At 49.8% G+C, this 18237-nt stretch overlaps 7 protein-coding genes across 7 annotated transcripts; 5 read left to right on the plus strand and 2 right to left on the minus strand.

The window, feature by feature from the left end:
* Positions 1–477: 477 nt before the first annotated feature.
* Positions 478–2343, plus strand: CABS01_12368 (HSF-type DNA-binding protein; the record flags this gene model as incomplete). The annotated part of the gene is made up of 5 exons (XM_060545722.1): positions 478–713; positions 767–865; positions 917–984; positions 1039–1458; positions 1514–2343. The coding sequence occupies 5 exons, from the start codon at positions 478–480 to the stop codon at positions 2341–2343; spliced, it is 1653 nt and encodes a 550-aa protein (XP_060396579.1).
* Positions 2344–3321: 978 nt separating this feature from the next.
* Positions 3322–4239, minus strand: CABS01_12369 (uncharacterized protein; the record flags this gene model as incomplete). The annotated part of the gene is made up of 1 exon (XM_060545723.1): positions 3322–4239. One exon carries the CDS (start codon positions 4237–4239, stop codon positions 3322–3324), a length of 918 nt encoding a protein of 305 aa, XP_060396580.1.
* A 1894-nt stretch (positions 4240–6133) lies between these two features.
* Positions 6134–8194, minus strand: CABS01_12370 (uncharacterized protein; the record flags this gene model as incomplete). Its single annotated transcript, XM_060545724.1, has 1 exon — positions 6134–8194. One exon carries the CDS (start codon positions 8192–8194, stop codon positions 6134–6136), a length of 2061 nt encoding a protein of 686 aa, XP_060396581.1.
* A 2023-nt stretch (positions 8195–10217) lies between these two features.
* Positions 10218–10591, plus strand: CABS01_12371 (uncharacterized protein; the record flags this gene model as incomplete). The annotated part of the gene is made up of 2 exons (XM_060545725.1): positions 10218–10252; positions 10312–10591. The coding sequence occupies 2 exons, from the start codon at positions 10218–10220 to the stop codon at positions 10589–10591; spliced, it is 315 nt and encodes a 104-aa protein (XP_060396582.1).
* Positions 10592–12272: 1681 nt separating this feature from the next.
* CABS01_12372 (methyltransferase domain-containing protein) lies at positions 12273–13868 on the plus strand (the record flags this gene model as incomplete). Its single annotated transcript, XM_060545726.1, has 11 exons — positions 12273–12305; positions 12366–12407; positions 12460–12550; positions 12605–12627; positions 12684–12702; positions 12759–12881; positions 12952–12974; positions 13031–13068; positions 13126–13263; positions 13323–13745; positions 13811–13868. 11 exons carry the CDS (start codon positions 12273–12275, stop codon positions 13866–13868), a joined length of 1011 nt encoding a protein of 336 aa, XP_060396583.1.
* A 553-nt stretch (positions 13869–14421) lies between these two features.
* Positions 14422–15957, plus strand: CABS01_12373 (methyltransferase domain-containing protein; the record flags this gene model as incomplete). The annotated part of the gene is made up of 9 exons (XM_060545727.1): positions 14422–14451; positions 14508–14549; positions 14806–14824; positions 14885–15007; positions 15064–15086; positions 15147–15184; positions 15236–15373; positions 15437–15859; positions 15912–15957. 9 exons carry the CDS (start codon positions 14422–14424, stop codon positions 15955–15957), a joined length of 882 nt encoding a protein of 293 aa, XP_060396584.1.
* A 534-nt stretch (positions 15958–16491) lies between these two features.
* CABS01_12374 (methyltransferase domain-containing protein) lies at positions 16492–18072 on the plus strand (the record flags this gene model as incomplete). The annotated part of the gene is made up of 11 exons (XM_060545728.1): positions 16492–16527; positions 16600–16641; positions 16696–16756; positions 16847–16869; positions 16929–16947; positions 17002–17124; positions 17179–17201; positions 17254–17291; positions 17343–17480; positions 17536–17955; positions 18012–18072. 11 exons carry the CDS (start codon positions 16492–16494, stop codon positions 18070–18072), a joined length of 984 nt encoding a protein of 327 aa, XP_060396585.1.
* Between the last annotated feature and the right edge of the window lie 165 nt (positions 18073–18237).

Below are 18237 nucleotides of genomic sequence, written 5' to 3' on the forward strand. Positions count from 1 at the left end.
CGTTTCTCGCCAATCCTAGCCAAAGGAAGCCTTCTCGCGAAGCTGCCAAAGGGCTCAAAGGCACCACTCGACACTAGAATCGATTCCAGATAGCCACCCCAACCCCATACCTCCTGCGATAGACCTATCCCATTGTCTTCCTCTGCGCGCATCGCTGCAGAACCCGCCCGCATCGCCTATACCGTTCTGCGAAGCCATGAGGTGAGACAAGCCCCTCAACCATTTCCTCAAACCCACCGCGACCGCCTCGATACCGCTCCAACTCTTTCTCCTGTCTTCCCTGCCATTCCCAAAACCGCGTTCTCCTCGCAATTCATTGCGCCCTTGTCTCTAGAGCTAACCGGATTCTTGCGTCTTACAGAGGGGATGGCCACAGTGACTGAGAGTCCGCAGAGAGCTCCTCTGCCTGCTAACGGTCATGCCGATCTGATTCCGAATCGCATTGTACCTATCCCAACCCCGACCCCGACCATCCAAATGTCTGCTCCATCTCCCGGTGAGCCTATGGAGATCACTTCCTCCAACAACGCCAGCACGACCTCTCCTTCGAGCAAGCACAACGATACGGATGCCAACGGCGCATCCAAGCACACCTCGCCTACAGACCAATCTGCGAACAACTCGATCGCCATGCCCGCCGCGCCCGCAGCTGCGGCCGCGGCTGTGCACCAGCCAAAGATTGTGCAGACAGCTTTCATACATAAGCTGTACAGGTGAGCAGGAGTCTAGAACAATGTTCAGTAGCAGTATAGCTAACACCGTTCAGCATGCTGGAGGACCCAAGCATACAGCATCTGATATCATGGTCAGCGAGTGCTGAAAGCTTCGTTATGTCACCGTCCGCGGACTTTTCCAAGGTTCTAGCGTAGGTGAACACGCTTTCGAATATGTCCTTCACCTACTCACTATCGACTAGACAATATTTCAAACACACCAACATATCCTCTTTCGTCAGACAATTGAACATGTATGGGTTTCATAAAGGTTCGATAGCATCTCCTTTGATCACAAAATGTCCAATGCTAATTGAGGCAACAGTGAGCGACGTTTTCCACACGACAAATCCCGAGACCGCTTTGTGGGAATTCAAACATGGAAACGGCAATTTCAAGCGAGGCGACCTGGTTGGACTCCGTGAAATCAAACGGCGAGCTTCACGTCATGCTCTTGTTCACCGGGAGTATCCCAACTCAAAGCCCAGCCCTTCGCAGCCCGGAACGCCTTCGGAACCGATGCCTCCCCCGAGCGATGGCTCCGAAATGCGTATGCCTGGGCTCGAGCATACGCTGTACGACCTGAGCATGCGACTGCAGAGAAGTGAAGAGAATGCCCATTACATGCATATTAAGCAGCAAGCGGTGATGGAAACAATGTCACGGCTCCTCCAATTCAACCAAGAGTTGTCTAGGACGGTGCTCAGTCTCGTCCCTAGTCCCGACAACCCAGTGCACCGGGATGGTGAGTTGCATCTTTTGCGGTCCACGTAGCTGGTAGCTAACACTGCACGAATCAGTTCTCAATTTGCAATCGGAAATGGCAAGACAGGCCGAGATGCTCCGAACTATTGATGATCCCCAGGAATCGCCATTCTCAAGCAGCCGAGCATACTTCACCAACGTGGAGAATGCACCGGTTTCGCCGCGGCAGTTACCCCAGGATGACCCAAGACGAAACGCGAATCTTGCTGTTCCCCAGCCCAGAGGGCAGAATTTCTACCGGCCTCCTGTGCCTTCGAATCTCTCGATCAGCACGCGAAGACCCTATGGCTCGATTGGTGGTGGTTCGGTTGGCGGTGGTTCAGTGCCACAGGCCTCATCTCCCTTGCGGGGGGCGCCGCCTCCGCCTCCTCCGGGGCCGCATCCCTTGGCTCAGGTGGAGCCGCCTCCTGGAAGTCTAGCAAGACGTCACACATCGGCTGATATACGGGCACACGGGTGGCAGCCCAGTGCCCCGCCGCCGTTTGCTTCAGGGCCTCCATCAGGACCGCCTTCCGGACCTTGGCCATCTTCGCCCAGCCGACTCGCGCCGGATGACCAGCGCCTAAGGGAGTCGCTGTCCACCTACTCACTGCAAAACGCGACCCAAGTACGGCCTCTATCGCGACCGACCACACCTCCTGGCGCACCCTTTTCGAATGGTGGTGGTGGGGATACCTTTGGCAACTGGTCGTGGAACTCGGCCAACCGGGACAACAAGAATTTAGCCATCAGAGATCATTCAGGACCACCCACGCGTCGCGGAAGTATGGCGCATATCCTCAACCCGACTGACACGGCTGAACGAGACGACGAGGATGAGGATCCCCGAGGCGACGATGATCGGAAGCGCAAGCGTATGCAGTGAGCAAAGCAATTGCCTCCTTCAGGGTCGTCCGTTGGATCCTTATGCATGGCACACTCCTCGTACGCGTGCCCGTACATTTCTATATCAGATAGACACATCTATCCGATGATTTCCTGGAAATATTCCTTTCCTTGTATAGAAGAAAGGGGGATCATACTCGGATCAGTACACGATCTGCACAGATGCATATCTACAACCAAAAATTCCAGGTTCAAGACCCGAAACACACACGAAGCCAACGGTCACTACATAATACGATTCACCGACGGTCAATCTCGACTTACAACCGGATTTCTCAATCGTCAAAAAGTTCAACATTGATATCAACCATGTGTTATTTACTGCATCACGGCCGAACTGCGTGAAGCAACAACATACTATAAACTAGCAACTCTAGTAATTCAGCGTCACAATGGCGTCTCATCGAACAGAACAAGTGCGGATCCCACATCTCATTTCACATTATTCACTCTCGGATGGAGGCTGTGTGTTTGCGGTCGGAGCTCAGGAGACGGGATACCCAAGGGACGTCAGGCGGCAAGGTTTGTCAAGATTTGTCCAAAACTGTCCATATCGGGGTGTAATTTGCGACATCTGCATTTGGGATGCGAGAGGAAATGGATAATCATTCAAAAAATAACATGTTCACATCTGAATATTGAGGTATTTGGTCAGGAATAGCAGCAGTGTGTGGCTTGTAAATGGCCTGATGGCACATGCTCAACAAGTCTTGGCTAGATCTAATGCGAAGATGCAATGACCAATATTGTGACAGCCAGCCAATCCGCGGCAGTTGTGTGATTCGACAGTTTCCGAGACTTGTCGCTGATGCCTACCGCACATGCAGTTCCCAGAGGGTCTCAAGGGATGAGGGCGGCGGTCTTGGCGAGATGATGTCCCGGCATCTCGGGCCAAGGGAGTCGCAGTGTGTCGCTGATCCGCAGTCTGCACTCGTCATGTGCGGAACTATGATTTCCCCTAGGCCACTGATATCTTTTGAGCGGCTCCGACGCTACCTTCTCCTCCAGCGGCAGCGGCCGCTGCCATCTTGTTTTTCTTGTTCTCCTTGTTCCGCTTCTTCTTATTCCTTTTCCGTTCCTTGGTGGCTTCGTCTGTCTCGGGTCGCTTATCGGCCTCATCCCCCTCGGCGGGGTCCATGGCCGCTATTTCCGGCTGGATCGGACTAGCGATCGGAGCATCCTCTTTGCTGTCTTGGCCATTGTCGTGTATTTGATCTTCCGTGTCGTGCAATCCGCCCTCGCGCATCTCGACATCGCCCCGTTCCCGTGCCGCCGGGTGTACGAGCGCCTCGGGTCCGGCAGACTCCCCCTCCTCCTGATGTACTTTGGTCTTCTTCTTCTTGCTCTTGCCCCAGCTGCCTCTCCCTTCCTCCTCGTCGCTCTCGTCGTCTTGTAGCCTGCGCTTCTTGAGCGCCGCGGCGGCGAGGGCTTTCGGGTCGTCTACGGCGCGACCTCCTCCGCGTTTGCTGCCGAGGAGGCGGCGGCTTAGGTCCCGCGTTGCGGCGGAGGTGGTCTGGTCCGCTTTGGAGGTCGCGAAGCCGAGGCCCGTGTTTGGGTTTTCGAAGCGGAGGTCCGCGTCGTCGGCGGGAGCTCGGGGGCGGCTGGTTGTTGAGGTGGCTGTGGTTGTGGTCTCGGTTGAGGAGGTGGGTTTCGACATTGATGAAAAGGTGCCTGGCGCAGCGGCGTTGTTGGAGGTTGTTGCTTGTGTGGAGGAGGAAGATGATCGTGCTAGGGAGGGGTATTTTGCGCGCATCGAGGTGAGGAAGTTTGCTTGTTTTGCGGAGGCGAGGGAGATGCGGTTGTAGAGGGCGTTGAAGTCTGCCGAGGCGGGGAGTTTGGGGGCTGCCGTAGAGGCGGACGGCGATGCTGGCGCCATTGTTTATAGTTGATGTGTACAGACGTATAGAATTTTTCTATGATGTGGCTGCTGTATGTCTTGGGGTGCTTCAAAGACTCGAAGGTTTGGTCACACGAGTGCGTTGGCGATCTCGACGTTGCGACAAGTCGAGGCTGTTGACGATCGGCGTCTAGAAGATGCGCAGAAGCGACGGGAAGGACGACTAAAAAATTTGGGGACTGGGGGGGAGTTCGTTGGCTCGTGCTCAACGTCTTATCGTCGTTTATCTTAGCGTGGATTTTCGGGTGCGCGGGCCTGGAAATTCGAACGAACAGGGGGGGCCAGAGGTGTGTTCTTTGCTGCGGGCGGCGGTGGGTGCAACCTTCTCCACAAATCGAACGTTGAAAGATCTTTTGCAGCGTGACGGGCAGGAGCGGGTAATTTTGTTGACGTCGGCCCCGCTCCGGGTCCGGGCCGAGAACGGGGACGGTCCGGCACGGAGGATGTGAGTGCATTTGATCCAATCCATTAGGCAGTCATAGACAGCGGTCATTTTCTTTTTCAAGCTTCACGAATCTCTGAGTATTATTTAATTGCTGAAGGGGATTTAAGAACCTAGGGATAACGTGCATCATGGTGGTGTGTTGGAACTAAGTACGGACAGTGTCCAGTGTGCCAGGGCAACCTCGGGATATGGCTGCATAGAACCAAGGGGGGGGAAGCCTGAAGACCTAAGAGTGATATGGCCCTCATACTACCAGGGTGAGAATCTTCTCGAAGGAGGGTGGTTCTCAGGGCCCAAGATCGCACGCCTTTTCGAACTGTCGCGAGGGACTCTGCGATATCATGAGGCATTGCTTTCGATAAACAGGTCTCTCGAATAATCTCCTTTTATATGCAAGAATAGTCCTGGGAAAACCGGAATCCTTGGAGGTCGGAGGGTACTTGGTTCTTTCCTCCTTCACTCCTGTCACTTAAGTGATTCGGGTGAAATGGTCGAGGGGTTCATGGGGGAAGACCCGAGTGTGGATCTCAGTCCCCTCGACCATTGACCTGACACCTAAGTTTTTGGTTCGATTCCTTATCGGTGAAATACTTTTTCTACTTAACGATTTTTTCTCTCTTTGATTTACGGCCTTTCTAGCTATTTACTCGGACGGGGTCGGTCTGTATCATGAATTCCAAGTACATTTTTACGCGGCGAACGTGAGAACGGCTATACAAAGAAGTGCCCACGACGGGAATTGAACCGCCAAGAAACCTCAATATCGAGATACTCGAGGTACAAAGATTCACGCGGGCAACAGAATATCGCTTAGTAAGATAGGTAAAATAAAATGTACGCGAATGGCGAAATGGCAAGATATGTTGCTGAAATGCGACGCCCCGGGCGAACAACAGACTTTAAATGGCAAGGTCGTATGCGCCAGTGTGAGAAGACACAATCAAAACTTTCTGCCAAGTGCACCCTCTCATCACCCCGACAGACTCTCCAACGCGAATGGTCATGAAGGGTGCAGGCTGTGGGTTGAGCCACAGAGGCGATGACGGCGTTGGGATGAATGGCCAGGGGCGGACGGAATACTCAGGCACCAACGGCACAGAGTACCATCCAGCCGCCTTCGTGGAAGTAAGATTCACCTATGAGGCACTATCGCAGCTACTAATGTTGATTTTGTCCAATTTAAATGGAATTATTTGAGCTAAATCATCTCAATAATGTAACTTTTAGTCAGTGATGATGGAGTTCAAGCTTTACATGAATAGGGGAAAGTAGGTGTCAACAATATGATGGCACGAGCGATGGATCGGGGGCAAGTCTTTGCGCAAACTATTCCGCAAAGTGTCTTAAGCGTATTTCAAGAGAATTGAGCGATTACATGATGATTGTGGCCTCTCATGTCTGGCGTCTTGATGTTGCTGAGATCCCTGATCAACGTAATTCAAATCTCTCCACACTCACGGAAGCGTCATCAAGCTTAGTCTTCACCTCACCATACATCATCCCGGCTACCCAACACGTGCCAACCAGGCTCCAAGTCGCTTCGTCTTCGGTCTTTCTCAAGATGACAGGCACCGAAGACCCTTTCAGTACACATACGACATCCCCAGCTTCAGCCATGTTTTGTCGGGAAACGCCAATGTAGTTGCCCCCGGCTCCTCCTATATACAACATCCCGCGATCACGCCAGTCCCAAGCGCTCACACCCGACTTCACCTGGTCGTGGACCTCAGGTGAAATGCCATCCTCTGGATTCCATTCTGCGAGCCTTTCCAGCCATGGGCCCTCGATTTCATGGCCAGAAACAAATGCTTTCGAGAGGCTACTATTGAACGCCTCACTGCTGCTGTCGTCTAGGCCGAGTAGCTCGAATAGGCGCTGTCCTAAAGGTTCATCTGCGAATTCTCGATCGATGTACATCAAGTGAAACAAGAAGCCGAGAGCCATCTCAGCTCGGGCTTCGGGGTACCGAAAGAGGACAGCTTCACCACGACCGCCTGATTCGAACACCGCGCGAAATACGGCCTCCTGCGCAGTCATCCCATTGGAAAACTGATCATTACTAGTTATCAGTTGTTCGGTGAGTTTGACAAGCTTGTTCTCAGTATCGAATAATGTTGGCTTCGGTAGGTTGCGAATTACCTTGCCGATACGAATGCCGGACACTAGTAAGTGTCTTTCGCCCGAGATGTTCGCATCTGGGACATTTGACCCGAAAACTCCGTTATCAGCGTCTCCTATGATCGGCTCGAACAACCTATTTGATTCACTCCATGCGTGTGGGTAGTTCGGAACCCACGTCGGGAGGTCTGGGGTGACCAGTGGTTGAGTCGCCCCCATGGTCATGTGTAGGCCAGCCATTGGAAGAAGTTCAAGCTCTTTGCCTCGTCCTGTTCGTTTCCAGTATGCAAGATTCTGAGCAAAGTACTCGACATATACCGAAGCGACCGAGACGTCCGGACTGTAGTCGGGAATCAGGGGCAAATTGGTGAGACCAAGCAAGCCATAGATATTATCCTTGGGGTCGGTGGCGGAGAGGGTGTGATTCCAGCTCATCAAATGCCAGCCCCAGCTCTCCCACTCGTCTGCACTCAGCGTTTCTGGTCGTTTGTGTAGGTGCTTCGCCTCCATGAGTCGCATGGGATTGTGCCATGGCACCCTATCGGACGACGTGATGCTGAGCCAGGCAGAATCAACCATCCACCAAGGCTTCTGCAAGTAGCTCCGGATCTCTTTCAACCTTCCAATCCAACTGCATGTGAGGAAAAGCGCTATCCAGTCAACAGAAGACTTCCCAGATAACAAAACCAGGTTCTCTGCGAGGACAATCTCTTGAACTACCCATACGCGAAACCAGTAAGGTAGGGTGAAAAGAGACCGAACGCTCTTCCACGACTGATTGGAATGCCAGTCGTTTTCAGGTCCTATATCAGCCAAGATGAGCTGTGGCCAATCTTTCATCCAGCTGATCAGTTCGTGCGGCTCAACTCCTCCAATGTGGCGTCGTCCTACGACTTTGTCCATTTCGTGAGCCACCAGGTTGATCGTTTCAAATGCTGCGCCAATCTCCTCGGTATCCGTTCCGAGCCACGAGAACGCGAGCTCGGCACTCGCGTAAACTCGTCGCATCAGTTGCACTTGCTGATTTCGTTCTGCGACATCTTGTTGGTTGATGCAAAGGGCATCCACCCAGAGCCTGAAGCCTTGCGGATGTCGGCCAGGAAACGTGTCTATCCAATGATCTTGGAGATGCTGAAGAGCGTGGAAGAGGTTTTTGGTTGCTTGAAACTCCTGGTCGTTCAAAAGGATTGACTCAGTGATGGAAGCATCTCCCCAGACGTATGATAGGGCTGTGTATACAGGCTTTTCGTCGAGAGATACCGAACTGAGTCTCAGGGACGGCTGACCAGAGAAGCTGACATATTCGAGAAGCCTGATTTCTGACTTGCCAGCATCGAGGGGTTCATACAGCGGCATTGCTTCCTCAAGCATCTTGCTAGCTTGTTAGGCCCCCTTCAAAAGGCACACGGTCGTCACCTAGTCGATATTTTGACTGACATATCCCATCATGGTGTGCCTGATGAGGCCATTCGTGAATAGATGCCTGCTGTCAGATACATCTCGCGGGGAACCGTCCTATTCAGGCAAGGTGGTCAACGAGGGGCAGGGGAGTTGTGCAGGCGAAGATGGCGTTGGGACTTGCTGGGAACAGGGGAGCTCCATTGGCTGCACGAGCCATTTGGTGTACCTGCAACACCTGCCACAAGGCGGCATCGCCCGAGACCTCCCCGCGGACCATGACTGGGGTCCCCTAAGACACCTGGAACTCAATTGTGGACGTTTCTTCCGACTTCACATCACACCGCGGACACCACCTCGTTTCCCACACCGGCGGCCATCATGCCGCGTAGCCGTGAGAAATATGGCAAATCTTCAGGTTTTACAAGCATCATAACCATTGAATAGCCCAGAATCCGAATTCCTCACAGAGTCAGCCTCGGTGGCTAGAGCCCAAGCGTATATTCAATTGGCGGGAGTTGAGTGTGGCTGAGAAGTTCTTTGTTCGCCGCCGGCGGCCGCCGCCATCCAACCGTGTATCAGTCACACTGGCAGTTTCGAAACATACCAGGGTAAGGCATGTAGGCTCTTGATAAGACTTGGGAAAGAATTGGAGATCGAATAGCTGCTTACCACAGAAGGCGTAGCAGTTGGAGCCTCGCGACCTCGGCCTGAAATTGAATACTGCAACTTGATCTGCCATTCCTTCAATCTTCAAACAAGCTGCCAGGTGACTGTTAAGCATCCTCGTGTAACATTGGCTAATGTAGCACCGAGAAAAGAGCGACAAACCAGGGTGGTGGCAGAAATGTCCCTCATAACGCGATGCATCCCTCCCTCTCCAGGGCCGAATCAATGCAGCATGGTGAGCGGCTCAGCAACCATCACTTATTGCTCGCATTCCAGCAAATCAGAATACAGGGACACCACATGGCCGAACTTGTGGCTGGTTGCCTGTCGTTTCTGCCTTCGATCACCATTCCAGCCAACCAGCCAGAAGCACTAGCCACAGCATGCACGATGAAGCCTCCATTGAAGCCCTTGGATTTGTTAGCTGCAGAACACCAGCCACAATCACTCCGGAGACAGTAACGGACTTTCCGCAGTGGCCCCGACCTCAAACGCCGGCAGGGACCTCATTTCCCCGACAGGAAACATGTGCAACGTCTCATTGAATGCCGGTGCCGTGTTATTAGCGCCTTGGAGACCTCCGAGAACCATGTGGTGGAGACTACGAGATTATCCCTCAAGATCGTCGTGGCTTATACCATGCATGCTGGGCAGTATGTGACCAGTATTCTTCCGGGGTCCAAGAGTAATCTTCCCTAGTCGACACACGAGCTTCTCCTTGAGGAAGGTGTCGAGTGTCCTTGCATGTTCTCGAAGGATGAAAGAAGACTACCTGAGGGGTTCTTGAACGGAGACGATACCGTGAAGGGCCTAGACAGCCTCCCGACTTGCCACGCACCGGGTTTCTGGGACGCTGGAAGTGGGTGTAACGGCCCGTAGCCTTAGGAGGAGCAAGCCAGGTTGAATCCGGCACGACGAGGGGGTGTGAAGCAGTATGCGAAGTTGGTCATCTCCACTCTGGGGCAAATCACCGGTGACGGTGGGATGGCGGTTAAATCAAGTCCATGTGCGAACGGCCGCGGGTCACCGGCGGACCATTGTGTTATTCTTTCTGTGTCAAACTCAATAGCTCTTGCTCAAGTTGATCTGGCTTCGAGAGCATCATTGGCAGTTCGCCAGTACCTCATGTCCGTCTCAAACCTGTTCACCTTGAAATGACTGCCGTTATATACAGTCTTCCCAGCCGCACTCGGCCAAGATTTTGATCTTGTATAAGACCCTCCCCTCGCCAGTATCGTAGAGGACATTGTTCCAGTAAGTCGAGATCACCGAGCTTCAATGTAATAACTTCATTGAGGAATCTCATCCATTGCTCTGAGTCCCGGCCATGTCTTCTCCTGGTTCTAGTCCTGATCATGGGATGTAAGTTGAAGCTCTGTCTCTCCATTGAGAAGACTGTGTTAACCTTTCTCTAAACCCAGTGATTCAACTGTTCCTCGGATCAACCCTGTTGATAAACACATACCTCGACAATCCCAACTAGCTCGGTTTCAGCAGGAACATCTCCAAGACGGCAACACCCTCGTGCCTCTTTCCCACAACCCTCGGGACTTGAAGTCTGCCATTGATCATCACAAAAGTCGAGCAACTAGAGCCATCAAAACCTTCCAGCAGAGCTTTACGAAACATAAGTCAGACGGTTCAACGGGCTCATCAACCATCAAGCCCAGCTCTACTGGAGTAAACTACGGGAGTGGCTGAAGTCGGACTACCATACGGGTGCTAAAGCGGAAAGCTTTGGGTAATTCCATACAAAACATTTCACCTAGATCATTGCTCACGCATTTGACGTCGAAGAGGCACGAAATGGCTATTCTCAGAATCAGGGTTGTAAATTGCAAGTGGCTCTACTTGATGTGATCAGCGTAAAGATCTGTTTGGCCATGAAGATATAAGGTAAAACCTCACCTGAGAAGAGTAGAGACTTTGGGCTGTTATAGTCTCCAATCGATTCCAATCTCAACTCTCCTTCTGGATCTTATGGCCGTGACACCCGCTAGTCTAAGCATAGACACATATCCGTCCGTGATGTTTGTAGCAGTGAACAGACACAGTGCTGCATCTCAAAAGGACAGAGGGGCTTGAGTGCGCATGCGCGCTCTTCTGCTCATGGATTCTGAGTACCTTGTTATTAAAGAAAGTTAATTCTTTCTAACTTATAAATATAAGAATATAGTTTTAATAAAATAGTATAGTACTTATTTAGTACTTAAATTAAAATACTTTTTTAAGCTTATTATAAAAGAAAAATAATTATATTACTAATTACTTATTATCGAAGTTTATAAGTAGTATTATAGCTTTAATTATAATAGCTTTATTTATAATAAACGAAAAGTCTAATTATAAGTCTTTTAAAAACCTTTAATTAAGAACTATAAGAGCTTCTAAATATACTAAGTTAAAATACTTATTAAAATATTAATAACTAAACTAACCCTATAATAATAACTTTAATAAAATACTTAGTAAATAATATTAAAATCCTCGCGGACGTTAAGTATAATTTATAAAATATAATAACGTAGTTATAGAGTATTATTAATATATTTTATATTAAAAAGGGTATTATTAGTATTAATAAGACGGATAGGGCCGTATTAATATAATACCTTAGTTTCTTTTTATAACTCGAGGATAATTATTTTAAATAATATTAGAAATTTATTAAAAAGCTCTCTTAAATACTTTAGTATATTTATTACTATTTCTATAATAATAAGACTCTTAGTACTTATATATAAGAGTAAGTTACTTATTTTTAAATAATAATATTAACTTATTAATAAGTTATTAAAACTATAATTTTAATAATTTTTTAATAAAGGAGAGGGTAAAATAGAGGAAAGAATAGGTAATTTATAAAAAGGGTTAAGGTTAAATAGTACGGAATTCGAGGGCAGGGTAGCGTCTATATATACTGCGGTAATCCTCTAGTAATATAAAACGATAGAGTTAAACAGTGCTGCTCATGGATTCAGCCACTTTTCGAATCGGGCAGTTAACATCAACCTCGAACGAATCCATATCACCTTGCATCTTGCCAAGCATATTTCCCCGAAGACCGGCTGTATTTCCGCTGTTCCGGCCAGATTAGGCTCAAAGACCGACCAACCAAGCCGGTGCATGCATAAATGGGTTGACGAACGAGGTTCGGTCCAATCATTCGATCTGAACGAAATTCGAGAAACCAACGAGTGGAGTTGCTGGCGCTTACGCCGTACGGATACATTCTTATGAATGCACAACGGGCTCACCTCGCCGCCGCCAACAAGCTCGACCAGCAAACACCATATAACCCCGTCTTACCCCTCAATCTTTTCCAGGGCCACTCTCTTGTTCCAAAATCACATACGAAGACTGTGCATTCCATAACTCAAGCATGGCCGAAACTACAGACAATGTTCCAGCTAATGTACGGAGGACAACTTGAACAGAATTTCGAAATCATAGTCCGGGCTGATATGGTAGGCAGGATCCTCAAGATACCGACGGCGCTTCAACTATAGGTGACAGTGTCAGTATCCCAGGCAAAGATGGGCGTTTTCCACAATGTTGACGACAAATAGTCTACCGATGATTCCCTGGCTTCTCTACGGTCGAGTATCCTCGACTATCGGAGGGAAAATGGACGCACGTATCACAGAGTCAGTGATGGGAGTAAGTTGATTTGATCTTCGGCTCTGGCAAATGATTACTGAGACCGTCGAACAGAGTACTATCTTCCTAACGATGAGGTGAGATATTTTGCGTATTCCTGGGAGTTGTCCTGTCTAGCTCATGCACACCGTAGACGGAACAAGACCGTTTAGGTACGTGCTGGCCTGGTTTCCATATTCTGGACGTGCAAGCCAACAACCCATCGTAGATTTCGCCAATCACTTATGGATTATTACATGGGACGGGAAGCTGTGTAATTGCCCTAAAGTCAAGGGCGCCAAGCGAGTCCTGGACGTTGGAACCGGGACGGGCATCTGGGCCCTTGATTATGGTAAGTGGGATGGCTTGAGAATACCTTCACACGGCATTTGAAGTTTGGTTGCTTACTCATTGCCTGATAGCGGATGCTCACCCCGAAGCAAGCGTATGTCAAACCAACTCCCTTCGTACATAGCGAATCCCACTGATGGGTCAATTTAGGTTATCGGTGTTGATTTGAGCCCTATTCAACCCGTCTAGTGAGTAGTCCTTTGCTAGGGGCATGAAGGGGACCATATTTTGACCGTTCTTGGCAGCGTTCCGCCCAATTGCCGCTTCGAAATCGATGATCTCGAGAAAGAATGGACTTGGACAGAGCTATTCGACTTCATATTCATCAGATCAATGGTTGGAAGTTTCAAAAGCTGGCCCGACGCTATCAAGCAAGCCTACGAGTAAGTGCTTCTTACCACGCCACAGGCGGGGCTCTGCTTCGACTAACGATGATTCGAAGCAACTTGGAACCAGGAGGGTATCTTGAGATCCAAGACAATGAGTTTCCCATCTTCTGTGATGATGGTTCCATGCCCGCAGATTCCCAAGTCTTGAGGTGGACCCAGCTCATTGTCGAGGCCACGGACATCGTGGGTAAATCAATGGCTGTTGCGCCCACCTTCAAGCAGATGCTCGAGGATGCCGGGTTTGAAGATGTTCAGGGACGCCAAGAGAAATGGCCCATTAGCCCATGGCAGCAGAAGGATCCGAAACAGAGGGAGTTGGGAATCTGCTCCCGAGCCGGTACCATGGAAGGCCTTGAGCCGATTTGCATGGCCTTGTTCACGCGCGTGCTTGGCTGGACTCGAGAAGAGGTCTTCGTATTCTGCGCTGGGGTTAGGGATGAATTGAAACAGCAAAAGGTTCACGGCTACTTCAATGCGTAAGTATCCAGCCACTCACTCGCTCATTGCCGTGTAGTACGGGTCATTTAACTAATCGGAATAGATATGCTGCTTGGGGCCGGAAGCCCGAGAAGAAGGAGGGGGAGGAGGAGGCTAGTTAGATATCTGTGATATTTTGCACATTCTTCTTTCTCAAAACACACTGCATATTCTTTAACATGCTACCCACATGCCGTTCATCAATAAGACGGCATCCTGGCCTGCTGAATGCCTGTTGCAAACATGGCTAAAAAGGCCTGGCAGGTGGGAAACGCTGCACTGTCGTACGATGTGGTACTCGCAAAGGGAAGTGATCCAGAAAGGAACTGGTGCTGCGGCAATATTACTCGGTCATTCTGCCTGTATTAGTTCTGAGCACGCCCAAGAGTGATGGAGCTTGCATTCACGACCCTTGTCGTACAGCTAGCAAACCTGCAGGCCCGGTGATACGATGACAGCGCAAGCCAATCACAATTGATAAATGCTGGCCTCTAAATAATAACAAGCGGGTCTAGCGAATGGTTGTTGGAAGTGTAGAAGAATGGTGGCAAGGGTAGCCAAGGGGCAACCAACAGTCGGCTCTCCTCCTTTCCCCTCATTTTTCCAGCTGCATTTTTAAGCCTGTCATTGCCATTCTATGAACATCAAGACAGCTGAACCAACTTACAAGTCAACATGGCAAATGACGCGCAACTTCCGGGAAACGTGGGTGCAGTGCCATCGTCCACGTGAGCGGATGAGTGTGCTAACTTGATGAATAGGATGATCGTACTGACGAGGAAACCTACTACATAGGAGGATCTGTGTGTTACCCAGACTCCTGATAGATTCCTCCTGCTAACCACACGACTTGCTGGCTTCCTTGAGGTCCAGTATTTTGAACTATCGTAAAGAGAACGGCCGGACGTACCATAGGCTAAGTGATGGAAGTGAGTATCCTTCAGCCTGAACATTTGACATGCCACTTACAAGACTTTAACACAGGCTATCACGTTCCCAACGACGAGGTGCGCTAGGATGATGGAATCCAAGGGACTGAATTGCTGATGCATGATGTAGCAAGAACAGGACCGCCTAGGTATGTATTCTAAGTGAAGAAGCATCGAGAAGGAAACAGAGTACTAAGCTCGCTAGACAGATTTTGCTCACCATCTTTGGAAGTTAACTTATGATGGCAAATTATGTAACTGCCCCAAATTATACGGCGCTAAAAGAGTTCTTGATGTTGGAACCGGAACTGGAATATGGGCTCTTGCGTATGGTAAGTCTGCTGAGTGGCTTCAAAGGCAAATCATGGAGGTACTGATGGCACGAAAGCGGATGAGCACCCCGGAGCTTTTGTAAGACGACTAATGTCTGCAAAGTCGTGCATTAAACAACTCTAACATTCAGATGCACAGGTCTTGGGTGTTGACCTGAGCCCTATACAGCCTGAATTGTGAGTCGACTTTGTCCCGGTGAGAAGAGAGTTGGCGTACTGACCTACCAGCGTCCCTCCGAATTGCCATTTCGAGGTTGACGATATTGAGAAAGAGTGGATTTGGTTAGAGGCATTCGACTTCATATTTTCTAGATCTATGAACGCCTGCTTCAAAAGTCGCACAGACTTCGTAATCCAAGCCTTCAAGTTGGTCGCCCAAGCTCTGCTGTAGTCTTACATTTATATATAACTGACCATCTGACAATGTAGGAATCTTGAACCTGGTGGATACCTGGAAATGCAGGATAATGGCTTCCCTTTGATTTGTACCGACGGGACTATGCCAGAAGATTCATTGATATACAAGTGGTCTCAGCTGCTCGTTGAAAGCACCGGATTGATTGGACAGCCACTTGATGACGCCCCGAAATTCAAACAGATGCTCGAGGACGCTGGGTTCGAAGACGTGCATGAGAGGAAGGAGATATGGCCGATTGGGCCGTGGCCCGAAGAGGGCACCAAAGAACATGAATTGGGCATGTGGTGCCAGTCTATCACCATGGAAAGCCTGGAAGCCCTCTCGCTTGCTCTATTTACTCGCGTTCTGGGATGGTCGCGGGCGCGGACGTTAGTGTTCTGCGCTGGAGCTCGAGAGGAGTTGAAGCAGCAAAATATCCACGCCTATTTCGATGTGTAAGTCAATTGCCAGATGTCTTAGTGGGAACCTTGACTGATGATTCTCTAGCTATGCAGTCTGGGGTCGGAAACCTGCTGAAAGAGGGAGTGCTTAAGCATGCATGGCATTTGGCAGCTTCCTCTTTCAATTGATGTCCTTATTTGACAGTTTCCATAGAATTGAGCCACAATTCTTTGCTAAAGCAAGAAGTTTTGGACGCCCGTTCCCTGACAAGCATGTCCGTTTTTAATATTGAAGAGATCGTAACCGATGTGATGCCTCGTCACTTGCGAACCAAGGATCCGTAAATTTGGCGCTGTTTTGCTGTATTTCGATTTATTGTCCACCACGGGACACTGAATGACGGTTCCGGGCACCTTGCATATTCATGCATGAGATGATAATGATGGCAAAATCCAATCAAAAGTAAACAAACACAGTTCTGCAAACCAACAGAGGGATGCAAGCGGGGGGCGATGCATCAACATGGAGAAGACGACCAGGGGCCCTCTCGATACGGAAGGACGCGAGATTACATTTACCCAGCCCTTTGCCCCCTCACTTGGAACTCTTCCTCACTCATAGTTCTGTTCTTCATCATTGTTTACACCAAAATTTACTCGGAATCTCCCTTGCTCGACATTGTAAGATGGCTGATCAGGCACAGCAGCCGATAATAGCTGCGGTAAGTATTCGGCCGCAATGTCCTATGCTCATTGCCCATGAGATAGCAAGTTGTGACTGACATGAGTTCCAGGAACCCGAGATCGACGATGGTGCATCCTCTATCGGTGGGTCGGTGAGAGATATTTCTCAGGCTATTTGACTTTGGATATGGGTTGACATCATGTAGTCCATAGACGACTCGCTGGCTTCTCTGAGGTCCAGCATCCTCGACTACCGCCGAGAAAATGGTCGGACTTATCATCGGCTCAGCGATGGAAGCAAGTTACCATCTCGCCCAACGCCTTTTGCGAAGGCTAACCTTGTCTCATCGTGAACAGAATATCTCCTTCCCAATGACGAGGTACTAGTCCATGACTCTCTCAACGATTTGCTCATTTCTAACGGTTGACCAACTTCAAGCGAGAGCAAGACAGACTTGGTAAGCAAGCCGAACGCCGCGTGGGCCTGTTGAGTCAAGCTCACCTGTTGCCAGATCTCACCCATAACCTGTGGCTACTTACATGGGATAACAAACTTTGCAACTGCCCCAAGAACGCTGGTGCCAAGCGCGTGCTAGACATCGGCACTGGTACTGGCGTCTGGGCCCTAGACTATGGTAAGTCAATCCGCCTTCTATGTAGTGTAGTAATGGCGACTAATACGGATGTAGCGGACGACCACGCTGAAGCTATAGTAATTTCCAACGAAAACACAAAAGGCGGTTGCAGTCGTTGACTTTCCCCAGGTGCTTGGTGTTGACCTAAGCCCGATTCAACCCGGCTTGTGAGTTCTAGCATCAACAGAGACGATCCCTCAGCTAATACTTGACTGTAGCGTACCTCCAAATTGCTCATTTGAGGTTGACGACGTCGAGAAAGAGTGGCTCTGGTCGGAGCCGTTTGACCTCATCTTTGTCAGAAACATGATTGCGAGCTTTTCTGATTGGCCGGGAATGATCGCCAAGGCCTATGAGTGAGTAGCACGCCTCGATCAGCAGGTCATCAATATTGACACATGTTGAACACAGGCGTCTCGAGCCAGGCGGTTATCTTGAGCTTCAGGACAACATGTTTCCACTCATGTGTCGAGACGACACGATGACGGACGACTTCAAGCCCTTCGAGTGGACGAAGTTGGTCATGGAGGCAGCTGCAACGATGGGTCGTCCGGTCAATGTCGCTGCCAGCTTCAAGCAGATGTTGGAGGACGCAGGCTTTGTCGATGTCGAGGAGAAGAAGGCCATCTGGCCTTACAACCCCTGGCCTAAGGACCCGAAGCTCAAGGAGTTAGGCTTGTGGGCTCAAGCATCTGCCGGCTCGGGAATTGAAGCAGCCTCTATGGCTCTCTTCACCCGCGTCCTGAACTGGACTAAGGAGGAGGCGACGGTCTTCATTGCTGAGGTGAGGAACGAACACAAAAAGATTGGAGTTCATGCATACTACGACGTGTAAGTGATTGGAATATTGATATCTAAGACACAATATCAACTAACGTAACTTCTAGGTATGCTGCTTGGGGTCGGAAGCCAGAGAAAAAGGACGAGGAAGCTGTAGTGCCTTCTTAAGATAGAGCATGGATTTATGCTAAAAATGGGACCAATTCGGATCGTGCGAGACCCGTTCTCATGAATCTCACATGATTGATGATTATTCACCACACGACTCGAAATTGAATCGCGATGGCGAAGGTCTAAGAGGGCTTTTGAGGCTTGGGATCGTCGTCGAATAGT

The sequence above is a fragment of the Colletotrichum abscissum genome, assembly GCF_030869225.1.
Source record: "Colletotrichum abscissum strain IMI 504890 chromosome Unknown Scaffold_37.1, whole genome shotgun sequence".
In the NCBI taxonomy this organism is placed as follows: Eukaryota; Fungi; Ascomycota; class Sordariomycetes; order Glomerellales; family Glomerellaceae; genus Colletotrichum; species Colletotrichum abscissum.